The sequence below is a fragment of the Mauremys mutica genome, chromosome 8 (genome assembly GCF_020497125.1).
Source record: "Mauremys mutica isolate MM-2020 ecotype Southern chromosome 8, ASM2049712v1, whole genome shotgun sequence".
Lineage (NCBI taxonomy): Eukaryota > Metazoa > Chordata > Testudines > Geoemydidae > Mauremys > Mauremys mutica.
Genome location: NC_059079.1, coordinates 10,640,498 through 10,654,676, shown reverse-complemented (window position 1 = coordinate 10,654,676; position 14,179 = coordinate 10,640,498). Strand labels below are relative to the sequence as shown.

General features: G+C 40.8%; 1 protein-coding gene across 2 annotated transcripts in view; it reads left to right on the top strand.

Moving 5' to 3' along the window:
• Nucleotides 1-14,179, top strand: part of CC2D1B (coiled-coil and C2 domain containing 1B) — a 62,946-nt gene that overhangs the window by 46,631 nt on the left and 2,136 nt on the right. For both annotated transcript variants that reach the window (XM_045026628.1, XM_045026629.1), the window contains exons 21-24: nucleotides 979-1,030; nucleotides 3,013-3,112; nucleotides 10,839-10,929; nucleotides 12,907-13,036. In XM_045026628.1, coding sequence (XP_044882563.1) covers nucleotides 979-1,030; nucleotides 3,013-3,112; nucleotides 10,839-10,929; nucleotides 12,907-13,026 — 363 coding nt within the window. In that variant the 3' untranslated portion in view covers nucleotides 13,027-13,036. The remainder of the gene's footprint in view (nucleotides 1-978; nucleotides 1,031-3,012; nucleotides 3,113-10,838; nucleotides 10,930-12,906; nucleotides 13,037-14,179) is intronic.

Genomic DNA, 14,179 nt, shown 5'->3' with positions numbered 1-14,179 from the left:
GAATGACTTCATTGGACTCCTTGTGCAGCACCAAAAGCTGCTTCTTATTTCAGCTCAAGTAGAAGGAATAGAATGATAGCCTAGTAGAATGTGCATAGTTTATCATGTATCTCAGCAGCACCAATTAGTTTTATGATGAGAGGGTTGAATCAGGTGTAGCCATATAACTTATCTGTAGCACTTGTGTTTATTTCCTTTTCGCTAGTTCTAGATCTAAAGTTAAATTTGTTACCACAATGAAATAGAAATATTGGAATCATAAATATGCCCATGCCGTTTTTACCCTCGATAACCTCCTATAACTCAAGCTCTTTCTTCTTCTTCCTTGCCAGCCCGTACTGGGGGGTGTCAGAGTTTTGTATAGCCTACTTCCAAAACTTATGATTGTACACCTGGTTTGTACGTGCAAATTGGTCTCTTCTAATGTTTGCTGATATCTGGTCCATGTACCAAGTCTTTGGCTTTCCCCTTGGTCATCTTCCATCAACGATCATTGCAAGGGCCATCCTTCCAATACAAGTCTCAGGTCTCCACTGGACATGTCCATACCAATGTAGCCTTGCCTCCCCCAACTTGTCTTCAGTTGGGGTGACCCATATTAGGCCCCTCACAACCTCATTTTGTTTCTTATCATTGCATGTCCAGCCGTTTGACCATCTCATCATCTTTATTTCCATAGTGGAGAGCACACTGATTTCTTTCCTTGTGGCTGGCCAAGTCTGTGTTCGTACATTAGGAAGGGTCACACTACAATATTATACACTATACCTTTTAACTTTATTGGAATCTTTTTAATGGAGAGAACTGGGATCAGCTCTCTCCATTTGCACCAAATAGCTTTGCTATGATGCCAGGCAAGTCAGGCGCTTCATATATGTTTAAAAAAAAAGTTACTGCTTCGTATTAGCCGTATTTGCAACAAAGGTTGGTGGCTTTATGTAAATGTTGCTTTTTCTTTTTTCTTTTTTTTTTTAATAGGAGCAAGCTCAGAAAAGTAAAACAGCAGTAATTAAAAATACCAATTCTCCAGGTTTGTATCTGTTCTGGGGGAGGGGGTGAAACACTGTACCTTAAAACCACTTTGGAGTACAGGCTAGTCCCACACTGTAAGCCAGGGGTCGGCAACCTTTCTGAAGTGGTGTGCTGAGTCTTCATTTATTCACTCTAATTTAAGGTTTTGTGTGCCAGTAAAATATTTTAACGTTTTTAGAAGGTCTCTTTCTATACATCTATAATAAATAACTAAACTATTTTTGTATGTAAAGTAAATAAGGTTTTTAAAATGTTTAAGAAGCTTCATTTAAAATTTAAATTAAAATGCAGAGTCCCCCCGGAAAATCAGCACCTTTGACATGCGTGCCATAGGTTGACTACCCTTGCTGTAAGCCATGGTAGAAGAGCAGACTGTGCTTTTTCTTCAGTTACCAGAGGCCTTGTCAGGGTAAATCCAGTTGCTGTAGGAGTTTTAACTTTCTATCCTCACTCTCCCTCACCCAGTGCAGGGAGCCATTGTTCATGTCACTTCTTAATCAAATGATCCTGTTGCTCAGTACCACTGAGCCTTTGCTCCATCCAATAGGTTCGGGCTACTATAGTAGCCCTGTCAGGCGACAGATCAGTAAAAAAAAAAAAAGTTAAGGATGCATAAATAATTCACTTACGAATCTTCAGAGATCACTCTTTATTTCCTTTCTGATCATTTGTTCCAAGGGTAGTGACTGGATGAGCCTGATTGATCTTGTTAATCATTTGTATTGATCTGCTAATGTTAGAAATGTTGCCTTCACGACACAGCAGATCTTAAAGATGACTAGTAAAGGACTTTTTAAAAATTGGGATTGTGCCCCATTTTGCTGCTTTTGTTTTTTCTAAAACAAGTTTTGTGGGTGTTTCCCATACTTGTTTTTACATTTTTAAAATAGCAGGAATGTCAAGTCTGGTCTTCCTAGATTCTTGCACGAGGACCTACTTGCTAGATGTTTCAGAAGCATGTGTATTGTGAGTTCTCACCTTAATTGAAGGGGTAGAGGCACTTGATCTTTAACAAAGGTTTCCTTTATCCAAAATGTTTATTTACCATTTAAATTAAATAGTTGTCATAGAATCTTCCAACCTAGACCTTATTTCTAATATTAAAAAAAAAATGGGAGGAAAAACTTTTTTTTTTAAAGATCCCTTCAGGCTTTCTTTATACATAATAAAGAAGCAAAACAAGTTACAAGCACAATTCTTCTTCCTTTGCAGGTCAACTTTAAATTTGTGTCATTCTGTTTACCCTCTTTTTTTTTCCCCCCATACCACATGTCATTTGAATTTCATTGAGTTTCCAAAACACTAGTTTATGATTGGGAGTAATAAACTTTGAGGTTAGGATTCCAAGCTTTTTTTTCCCCCTGAGGTTTGAAAGCATTTTGTTTCTAGTTTTCAAAATAGTAGCTACACAAATCATGTTAAAAAAGCCAGATCCCTGTTTCTTAGTCATGTACTCTGGATTTACAACAGTGTAGCTGAGATTGGAATCTGTCCCCTTGTTTCTATCTCTGGTGGTTTATAACTACCCTGATGTTATTTATGCGGGTGAAACATTGCCCGTTATCCTTATTTTCCTGAATTAGTCATTTTTTCTCTCTCTCATTTTGGATATTTATGTCTTGTGCTCCAGGAAGGATAGTTTATGGTTAAAGCACAGAGCTGGGAGACCTAGGTGTTTTTGTTCCTGGCTCTGCCACTGATTTATTGTGTGATCTTGAGAAAATCACTTAATCTCTTCTTCAGATATGTAAAGTGGGGATGATGATGATGACGAGGGGTATTGTGGGGTGTAATTCATTAACATTTGAAACTGCCTTGGCCTTTTGAGATAGAAGTTGCTATGTAAGTGTGAAGTGGTATTATATGGGCCAAGTTTCAGTAGGCTGAAAGTTCTGAATGCAATGTGTCCATCACTGAAAAAGATCTAGTTGCTTAATTTCATGACTTTCACAATTCACATTTTTTTCCTCCTGTTTCTAGAATATGATCAGCTTTTCAAGTTGACCATTAACCGAAATCACAGAGGCTTCCGAAGAGTGATTCAGACCAAGGGAATTAAGTTTGAAATATTTCACAAAGGGTAAGTCTGTGGCTTTTATTCTCCATCCTGACCCAGTAGCGGTGAACTTCTGAGGTAGCAAAATGACAGAATTGTTTCCAGTGTTTGTAGTTTAGGAATGACACTCAATTAATTTGCCTTTCTTTCTTCAGTTGAGCAGTAAACAGCTGTCATGCTACCATGTCTCCAGATTACATCAAAGACTTCCCTTACAAAACAGAGTAAAACCTCACTAATGTGCACTCAGTTGTCAATTACTGCATTCTACCACTTAACAAGCCCTGACCAATCCAGTTTAAGAAATAAAAGATACAGCATCAAAATGTGTTTCATTCATGTTACTTTAATAAGTGCTGCCTGGTTTGAACTGTTTGTGATCATTCAGTGCATTCTACTAAATGTTGTGTGGGTTAACTTTATAAAGTAATGAAATCTGGGTGATATGGCACCTCACTCCAGCTTTCTGCCACAAGATCTTTGAGATGTAGATTGAAACCATCAGATTTGTGGATTATTGAGGTTCTGCTGTATCTAAGTCTCAAATTGAGTAGGTGATCAAACTTGGCCCTTGCTGGTCTATCTCTTTCACCCACACATGAACATCTAATAATCTATTGACAAATCACTAATAGTAAAAAAGATGATAAATAATTGCAAATTATAATAATACTTTGCACTTCTATAGTGCCCGTATCTGAGGATCTCAAAGCACTCCCTAGCCATTACTAGTGAATTAAACCTTACAACACTCTTGGAGGATACCACCTACCTCAGTCTTATGTGGAAACTGAGGCATAGCAAGGTTTCAATGACTTTCCAAAGGTCACAGCTATTCCAGGGTAGAGCCATGAAGAGAATCCATATCTAACTCCCTGTCCTGTGCTTAACCACTAGACAAGGCTCCATCTCAATGACACATGAGATGCACCTTTTTTCTTGCTATGAACAAGTAGCTCAGATAATACAGTGATTGGGGGGCCTTAGAAATATCTAGAGAGACAGCAGATGAAAAGGAAGTTAACAATTAAAAATGTGTAGAGGAAATGTTCTAACTCTGGGCTCATTTTGAATCCATTAGTACTGGAGTGATGAGATTTATTAATTCTGAGGTAAATTAATGACTCATTATTAAGCTAAGATGTTGGATAATGGGCCTTTGTCCATCTCAATGGCTGTGTGTTTGTGCAGTTCTTTTTCTCTAGCTGGCACGTACAAAACTGTTCTGAAATTGCTTTCAGTTTATAAAAGTTAATTCATGAACAAGGAAAATATTAACTTTTTAAAAAAGCTTATTTTGTTTAAATCTAAATCTTCCATTTATGTCCCTAATGAAGGCAGGTTTGATTCTTCTCCTCTTCCCTCCTGAGCCCCCTCCCCTTTTCTACATAATCACTGACTGCTCAACTATCACTGTTGTTGTTTCAAGATTTTAGTGTTGGGGTACCTCACAGCCGTCTTTATTGAAAAAGTTCACATTTGTTTTAACCTTTCTTTGTCCACTACATGTCCTGATGGTCTTCTCAAGGAGCATTTCCCATCCCCCTAGCAGCTGGAGGTATGTGGCTCTGGGTCAGGCTTAAAATACCCTTTGAGAAGAACTCTCCAGAGCTCTGAGCTTCCAGGCATGTGCAGCTGACAAACTCTGGGTGTCCCTCTGCAGCAGAGAACATAAGAATGGCCAGGCTGGGTCAGACTAATGGTCCATCTAGCCCAGTATCCTGTCTTCTGACAATGGCCAATGGCTGGTGCTTCAGAGAGAATGAGCAGAACAGGCAATCAAGTGATCCATCCCCTGTTGTCCACTCCCAGCTTCTGGCAAACAGAGGCCCAGGGGACACAGAGCTCGGTGTTGCATCCCTTAATAGCCATTGATGAATCTATCTTCCAGGAACTTATCTAGTTCTTTTTTGAACCGTGTTACAGTTTTGGCTTTCACAACATCCCCTGGCAAGAGTTCTACAGGTTGACTGTGCATTGTGTGAAGAAGTACTTCCTATAGTTTGTTTTTAAACCTACTGCCTATTAATTTCATTCTAAGCCTGACCCAGAGTCTTTAACAAGATTTGTAAAAGATTTTAAACTAAATCCCTCTGGTTGTGTTGATTGGTTTTGAGATTTATTCTCCTCATAACTGGTACCTACAAAAATCTGTTTGGGTTTCTAAGGAGGGGTTTATGGGGCAGCACCTTCCCCGCCCTCCTCAGAAATGACAGCCAGTAAGGGAAAGGAGTGGGGCAAGAAATGCCATTACTCAGCTTTCTCCAGGCAGATTCCAGGGGCAAAGATTGAATATTCCAGTAGCATGTAGATGAGGTCTTTATCAAGCCAGGTAAGAATGCTGTGGAGCATCTCTTCTGCCAGCAGGTTACCCACAATGCCTGAGCTACTGAAGAAGGTGCCAGCTCCTTATTCAGATACTGGCAGCTCCTCTGTCTTCTGTGTCTCACTCTGCTTCTCATTCTCCTCTACTTTTTGAGGATATGGGTCTACCTCCCCCTTGCCCTCAATGGTGAGGAAGCGGTAATGTTTTTGTTTTTGTTTTTTAAAGAAACACCTGCAGACACTATTCCGTTGGTCTCGTCTCTCTCAATGATTTGGCCCAGGGATCAGCTCCTTGTTGTCTTATACATCAGGCTGTCTCACTGCCTTCAAAGTGCCCTTTGAAGTCTAAAAGCCTTTCCAGAGGGAAAGTATCCCTCATAGCTCTTAGAATCATAGAAATGTAGGGGTGGAAGGGACCTCAAGAGGTCATGTAATCCAGCCTCCTATGCTGAGGGAAAACCAAGTAAACCTAGACCATCTGTGACAGAGTTTTGTCCAACCTGTTCTTAAAAACCTCCAATGAAGGGGATTCCACAACCTCCCTTGGAAGCCTATTCCAGAACCTAACTACCCTTATACACCTCTACCTCGATATAACACTGTCCTTGGGAGCCAAAAAATCTTACCGCGTTATAGGTGAAACCATGTTATATTGAACTTGCTTTGATCCACCGGAGTGCGCAGCCCCCACCCGCACACCCGAAGCACTGCTTTACCGCATTATATCCACATTTGTGTTGTATCGGGTGGTGTTATATCAAGGTAGCGGTGTAGTTAGATTTTAGGAAAAACTTTCTAACCTAAGCCTCCCTTGCTGCAGATTAAGCCCATTACTTCTTGTCCTACCTTCAGTGCACATGGAAAACAATTGATTACAGCCCTCAACATATTTGAAGACTATTATCAAGTCCCCCCTCAGTCTTCTCTTCTCAAGAATAAGCATGCCCCTTTTTTTAAAAAAACTTTTCCTCATAGGTCAGGTTTTCTAAACCTTTTATCATTTTTGTTGCTTTTCTTTGGAGTTTCTTCAGTTTATCCACATCTTTCCTGAAGTGGTGACACTTTCACTCTCCTTCAGAACATTCATTTGGAACCTGCCCCATTGCCTAATACATTCCAATCCTAAAGCCTACCCACAACTCTTGCTTATAAACTTTCCAGCCTGTGTGCCAAGAGATCCTCTTACTATATTTTTTGGCATCACACTACTAATATGCCGGGCTGTGTACAATTACAGTGCCATGTAAATGAATATTTACTGTGGGTATGCTCCGTATTCAAATGTGTCTACTTTAGAAATGGTGGATTGTGGCCAAATTAAGTTAAAATGTTTCATGCTCTGCCTGGAAGCAGAAGACAGATGCAATATGTTGTTAAAATTGGTTCTGAACAAATGAAACTTCTGAAGCCATGGCCTGGAGTGAGACACTTCATATTCTCAGCTGTGGACTCACCAGAATTAATCAGAGATGGGGTCTGTCTTTGCAGGCTCTTGTGTTAAATAAAAAATAATTAGAGCTAAAAACTTAACTTTAAAGGTTCATGAACAAAAGAAAAAAACACCAAAAACCTGCTGAAGGAGAGTTTTCTAATTCCTCTTCACCTGGTTTATGATGAGGATATGAATAACACACAGGAAATTTCCTAGCAAGATGAAACACTCTAACAGGTAACTTCACAATTCTAGACGCTCCTATAGGACTTTGTCATGTCAGTGCAGATTCAACAGTAAAGGTCACAGTCGCACCATCTGAGAGAGAGCTTCTGCCAAAGGAACCCAGAGGCAGGAAAATTGGATCATCAGTGCCTCTGGCTCTGGCAGCACTGACTGCATCCTCTTGTTTTGCCAGAGCTGCTCTTGCTTGGATGGGCAAGCTTACAGAAATGTGAAGCCATCAGGGCAAAACAAAATGAAATCTATTTTAAATTAAATTTTCCCTAGCAATAGCTTTCAGGTGCTTCACCTGATTACAATTTGCTGCATATTCCAAGGCTTCCAGTGTAGTGGCCTGGCAGCATCTGTTGCTCCGTCTGTGTAGCCCACACCCATTCAGAGTGGTGCACTGTTTCATCTAGTGGTGGCTGGGTTGCATATGGAGGTTCATCAGCCTGCTACAGTCTTGGGTAACAGAGCTGGGTCCTTTAGCTTAAACAATAGAGGTTCCTGCTTTAAGAGCCAAAGGTCCCAGGTTCAGTCTCTGCTGCTGACAACCCACCCAGGAGCACAACATAACATATATGCACAGCAAAATTGCTTCCAACATCAGATGATGTCTTCTATATATTCCAGTGGTACAGGCTGTTTGGGAAGTGTATAGATAAAGCTGACACAGAGGCTTTGGATAAGGTGGAAGAAGTCCCACATTCCTCTCATTCCAATCAGAGATTTCAGTCCATATTACCTCAGCGGATATTCTCTTTAAGGTTACTACTGTTCCAAGAACCAGCATAGATATCACACACTAGGAAGAGGCAGACATTTTGGGGAGTTGGAAGATTTACATAATAGGCTTCTATAGAAACCATAACTTAGAAACCTCGACAGGACTTTGGCTTCCCAAAGTTTGAGGACATGTTGGGCCACTTTCTGGCTCTATTGAAGCCCTTTTACACCATTGCAGTGGCTGTGCCTTCTGTGATGCACCTTTCAGAAGGAGCTATGCAGAATCTGGCCCCTCCTGTCTGGGAGGTTAAACCCAAGAATCAACCATGGAGGAAAAATGGATACTTGAGACAATCAGAGGAGTATATTCAGTAGATCTATGTTCTTCTCCCAGGAACAATGCCATGGTTTTAAAAAATGAGTGCCTAAAATTAGGCTCCCAAGCCCACAGGTACCTGAATTAAATGGTCTGATTTTTAGAAGTGCTGATCACCCTGACTTTCAACTTTTTTTTTTTTTTTAAATCTTGGTCCAAGTCTACCCTTTTCCTCTAATTTAAGAAAAATCCCTTATAGCCTCAGAAAATAAATATGCAGTAGACCGCCTTACATTTCAGAATGATAGAGCCTGTTCCATGGAGAAACAAGTGTTGTGGCGCACAATCAGGTATGTTTGTGTTTCAGAAGAGAAACAGCCATGCAAGGCATACTGAATTTCACATTTCTGAAACAAACTGACAGAGACATTACAGTACATCCTTCCCAACACTCTTTATCTTCAGTATGTAATGATAAATCTCCCTCAGATTTAATGATGAGTTGTCATCGGTGGAGATGCTTTTTGGGTTTTTCTTAAAAGGAAACACTTTTCAATACAGAGCACTCACGTTTCAGACTTAACAGCATCCACATGTATTTATGAAGATCCCAGTTGTCCTGATAGCTTCCCTCAAAAAGAAAAGACCCACATCTACCCATTTTCTGGATGACCATCTCGTCAGACCCTCATCCAAAGTCATAGCAGGGCATAGCAACCATCATTATATCTCTTCAGGAATGTGGCTCTGAAATAAAGAATGGGGGAGATACAACTACAGCCTTCACAAATCTCCAGCATCTGTGGGTTGTTCTGGATGCTGGCCAGGATAGTCTTTATCTCAGAAGAGAGGAAGCGGAAGATAGTGTGCTTGATTTGTCAAACACTGTTTCCCCTTCCCCCCTTACTGTACTAAAATCCCTAACTCAGTCCCTGGGCATGTTGATCTCATGCAGTGGGACCTTGCAGAATTTCATGCTTCCCTCCCAGCCAGTAATTGCACTGAATCAGACTATGGAAATCTTATCTCAGGAGGATCTCATTTATGCCTCCCACTCTGCTGATAATGAAGATGTTAAAGAAGGTCACAAAAAGGAACAAGGCACAATAATTCTGGTCACCACTTCTTGGCCTGGCAATTCTCAAACCTCTTTAGATATGCTGGAATCTCCCCTCATGCTCCCAGCAGGGAAGGATGGTACAGCAACAGGGCTCATATCTGGTGCTGTTAAAACTATTCACCTGGAAATGGAAAGGAATGTGCTAGTCATGTGGACATTTGAAAGAAGATAATAAATACTCAACATCCTGAAGGAAACTTACAATTATGTCTGCAGCGTCAACAGCCAAGGTTCAGATATTACAAGTGAGATGTATCAAGATAAATTTATATAAAATAAAGGCCACTCAAGATTCTACAAAATGGCTTGAGCCTGGGGCTCGAGGCTAACACTTTGGAAAGACATATTGCTGATTACAAAACTGTTTAGCTGTAAAAAACTGAGGAGAATTTTTCTAATCATTCTCTCAATACCATGTTCTTTGGAACCATTAGTCATTCCAGCATACACTGGTTCCCATCATGATCTTGAATTGTGTGTTGTGTGAAAAGCGCCATAAAATCACTTTTCCAGCCTTGGCAGTCAGTATGTGCCTGTCTCAAAGTATTTTGTCGCCATCTGAGCCAGCCAGATATCAGAATGTGGTGTGGTCTCTGAACCTGGATTACCCTTTGACCATTCTTCAGAGGACTGCATTAGCTCCAGACTCTCTCTGGCTACTACTTGCTTGTAAGTGCCATGCTCTGTAAAATGCCATACAAAGACACAGTGCTATGTAAATAATAGAGCTGGCTGGAAAATGGAATTTTCATTATGTGGTAAACTAACACTTCAGAATTGGTTTCATTCTGAATCGAAACAAAATATTAAAATTTTCCACAAAATAGAAATTTTGAAAAAAGTGTTTTAATTTCAAAAAGGTTTCAGTAATGTTTAAACTATTATATAAGGTATTTAATAGAATAAAATTAATGTTTTAATATTTTTGAAACTAAATGAATTGAAAGGACAAAGTTGAAACAAAACATTTCTACCACCTTATCGAAACAGGGTTTTAACAATAATGAAACAAGAAAGTCCATTGCTTTTCATTTTCTCCTGTCAAATTTTGTTGAAATTGACACTTCCCACAAAACATTTAGATTTTGATGAAACTTCATTTTCCAATGGAAAAGTTTTCTGTCAAAAAACTTTTTTTTTTCCAACCAGCTCTAATAAGTAATGTCTTGTAGAAGCTTCATTGGCACATCCTGTGTGGGAGACAGTTACCTTCTGTCCAGCTGATTTTCCCCCTGAAAGGTTTTGATTGATTATGGGGTATCCAAGACAGTCGGGGAGAGTGGGAGTCCTACAGCTGTTCTAAAGTCTGACTTTCCTGCATAGTGATGAAGGGTACTGTCATTAGAGTGCTAGGCCAAGGCTTAGTTTCTTTTACTCCATTACTTTCTGAGTTTTCACCTCTTTTCTTTTCTTCTAATTCTCCTATTTTAATTGATTAAAGACTTTAATCCTTTGTTCCTCCATTTTAGTACAGCTGGGTAGCCAGGCCCTCACTGTCACAATCCTAAAACCTTGATGAAAGGGGGCATGACCTCATACCATGCATCTCTTTTGATGTGTTAAGAAAGCCTGTCCCCTTCCACTAAGGCAACTTTCTTTCAAACAGGGGCCTTTTCAGAAGTGACAAGCAAGTGGGAACAGCACATTTGAAACTGGACAAACTGGAATCAGAATGTGAAATTAGAGAGATCATTGAGGTATGCTTTGTTCTTCTGTTGATGTAGTAATAACAAAATGCTAGAGCATGCAGGTGTAGTGAGAGCTACATATTGTGTGTGTGTATATGTATGTGCCTAGAGGATGTCATCTTGGCCTCCTCTCTACAACATCCAGTAAAAACCTCATCAGACTAACATGCTACAACCTCGTCCCTTCCCTCTTGTGTGATAAAAGGAGTAAGCTAGCTCACTCCTGACCAATTAGAGTAATTAACCATTGGAACAACTCCCCTAGGGAGGTTATATCTTCTGCATCATTTGCCATCTTAAAATCAAGACTGGATATATTTCTAAAGATCCACTCTAGCTACCAAGGAAAAATTGTGGGCTTGATGCAGAAATGACTGGGTGGGATTCTATGGCTTGTGTTACTCAAGAGGTCAAGCTAGATGATCATAATGGCTCTTCTTTGAGTAGTGTCCCTAGGTGTGCTCCACTGTAGGTGTGTCTGCGTCCCTGCGCTGCTGATCAGAGAATTTTGGTAGCAGTATCTGTTTGGCCTGCGCATGCGTGGCTTCCCCCCTCGTTGCACGCTCCCACATGTCTAACCAGCATTGCGCAGGCGAACCCTCCTCAATTCCTTCTCTAACAGAGTGTGTGATGAGAACCCGAAGGGGGCGGGGGGATGTTGTTGTGGAGCACTCACAGGGACTCACATCTTGAAGAACCAGTGTTACTTCACAAGGAGAGTAACTACTACATCTGGCCTTAAAATTATTAATCTAAGTAAGCCCTTTCTACACTACACAGTTTTTTCAGCAAAAAGCAGCTTTTGCCAACAAAACAGGAGAGATGTACACACTACAAAGCTACTTTTGGCAGCAAAATAAAACAACTTTGAGAGGCATAAATTTTTTTGCAGCAAAGTTAGTCTCCCACAATGCCTGCTGTGACTGCTCTGCTCACTGTTTTGAACTCCACTGCCCTACAAGTGTGCGCATCTCCCCTTTCAAAGCTCTGTGAAGTTCTGACATTCCTCAGCATGGAGAGCTCACAGAGCTGCTGAGGATGCCGCTCCCAGTAGCTAAGGAGGCTGTGAGAGAACTTGGAAGGAATCACAGACCCATTAATGTGGAATCAGCGAGCAGGCAGAGTGGGCTGCTGCTGAGGGAGAAGTGGGGGCGGAGAGACTGCTGTGCAGAGCCAGGGACTGATGTGGGAGGGGGGTGTCCTCTTCCCCCAGGATTGATTGCTCAAGCGGCTGTCTGAACAGCCTGAGACAGCATGCTGACACACTTCCCCAGTACACTCTGTTGCTCTCATACACCCCCCCCACAGTCTTTCACATACTTCCCCAAGACACACAGTTCGTCTCTACACACACGCGCACACACTCTAACACCCCCTCCCGCCCCCCCGCTCCCCACACACATATACTTCAGTAGAAAAACAGCTGGTAATGTAGGATGCCCATGAAATGATGAGATTGAGAATCCTGCCTCATGAGGCATTGCAAACCCTTCCCAAAGCACCCTGTGGCCAGTTGAAGTGGGATAGCTACCCACAGTGCACTGCTCTCTGTGTCAATGCAAGAGCTGCTAGTGAGGATGCACTCTGCTGACACAAGGAGCATAGTGTGGACAGGCAACAGCGGTTTAATTAAAGCAGCATAACTTTTGTCAACAAAACTCTAGTGTAGACATGGTCTTAATACTGTCTGCAAATAAAATACCAGCCACATCCCTGCAGTAAGAAAGGTTAAATCCATTTATTTTCAGAGAACTTCGGCTATTATAAGAGTCCTTTCTTTAATACAAACCGACCCAGCCCTGTTGATCATTCTGTTGAATTTCAGTGTTAGAGAATATTTATGTTGATCCTGTATAACCACATGGGAGGCATAAAACAGCTGCCCTTTTCAGTGAGATTGCCACAAGACATTGCAGTGTCACAGTATTTCTTTTTGCACTCGTGCGTGTGTGTGTGAGAGCAATCTTATTTTTGTGGTCCTTTCAGATTCTGGATGGTAGGAAGCCCACCGGAGGGAAACTAGAGGTGAAAGTGAGACTCAGGGAGCCACTCAGTGGTCAAGATCTTCAAACAATTACAGAAAACTGGTTGATCCTTGAACATTAGTTATCCTAAGGTATGAACACCCCTTTCTTCCAACTGCGCTTCTGGCTAGAAGTTGAGAGCTACTAACAAGCTCTGCATGAAATAGAATGTCTTACACAGTCAGTGACCTACCTGTGTAGCTCAGGCTCCTAGATGGATCTTCCCTATATTTCTAGTGATTTTTTGTTTTAAATAATGTTTGTTATTTCTATTCAAAATCTGATCGTGTTCCTTATACCAATTTCAATCAATTGGATGTGAAGGTTAAATATCATAGCAGGAACTGGTAGGAATTCCTGAACTTACATTGCTTAACACTTTCATTTATAAAAGATTATTTTGATTTTTTTTTTTGTAATCTTCTTATTGTTTGCATAAGACCTTTGAAATTTAGCAGGAAGAAAGGCCTTGGGCTAGAAACATTACTTTTGTCTAGTAAATTTCATTTAGGTTTAGCTGTGGTATAAACTGTTGAAATTGCCATTTCCCTTCTGTTACTTGCATTCTTCAGGAAATATTAGTATCATGCCAAAATAACAACTTGAACATTCTGAAGAACTGGGCTCATGCACACTGTAGAGGGAACACCTGGTTCCTGGCAAAACAGCTGTAGCAGTAGAGTGTAGGGGAAGAATCAAACTAAGGTTCCCCTCCTCCCATCCACCATTTTGGATCTAGCTTAGATAGCATCTCTTCCCCCTGTGAGGTATCATCTTTTTTTTTACCTTTTGTTTTAGAATAAATTTACATACAAAGAAATCTACTCTAAGTCAAGATTGCAAAATCAAGAATTTGAAAGTTAGGAAATGCCAGATGTACAGCTGCCTGTGGAATTTTAATGCAGCCCTCTTGTGCATAATATAAGTACGTGATCACGTACAATTTTTCCACAGTGCCCCTACCTCATTCAGTGTACAAATTGGATGCACAAGGGAGCTGGATTAAGATTTCCTGGGCAACTGTATACACCTGGCACTTCCTGGCTGTGGAGTGCTTGCATTAACTTGGACGTTCTTTAAGTGTAGATTTTGTGTGTAAGCATACACCAAACTATACTTCTAAAAAGTCAACATCAGTCTGATCATTTTTCTTCAAAATGTTCTGATGTACCAGTTGTATGGATTGTCTGAAACCGTAATCCTTAAAACTGTCCCTGCTATCTCAGCTTTGGGCT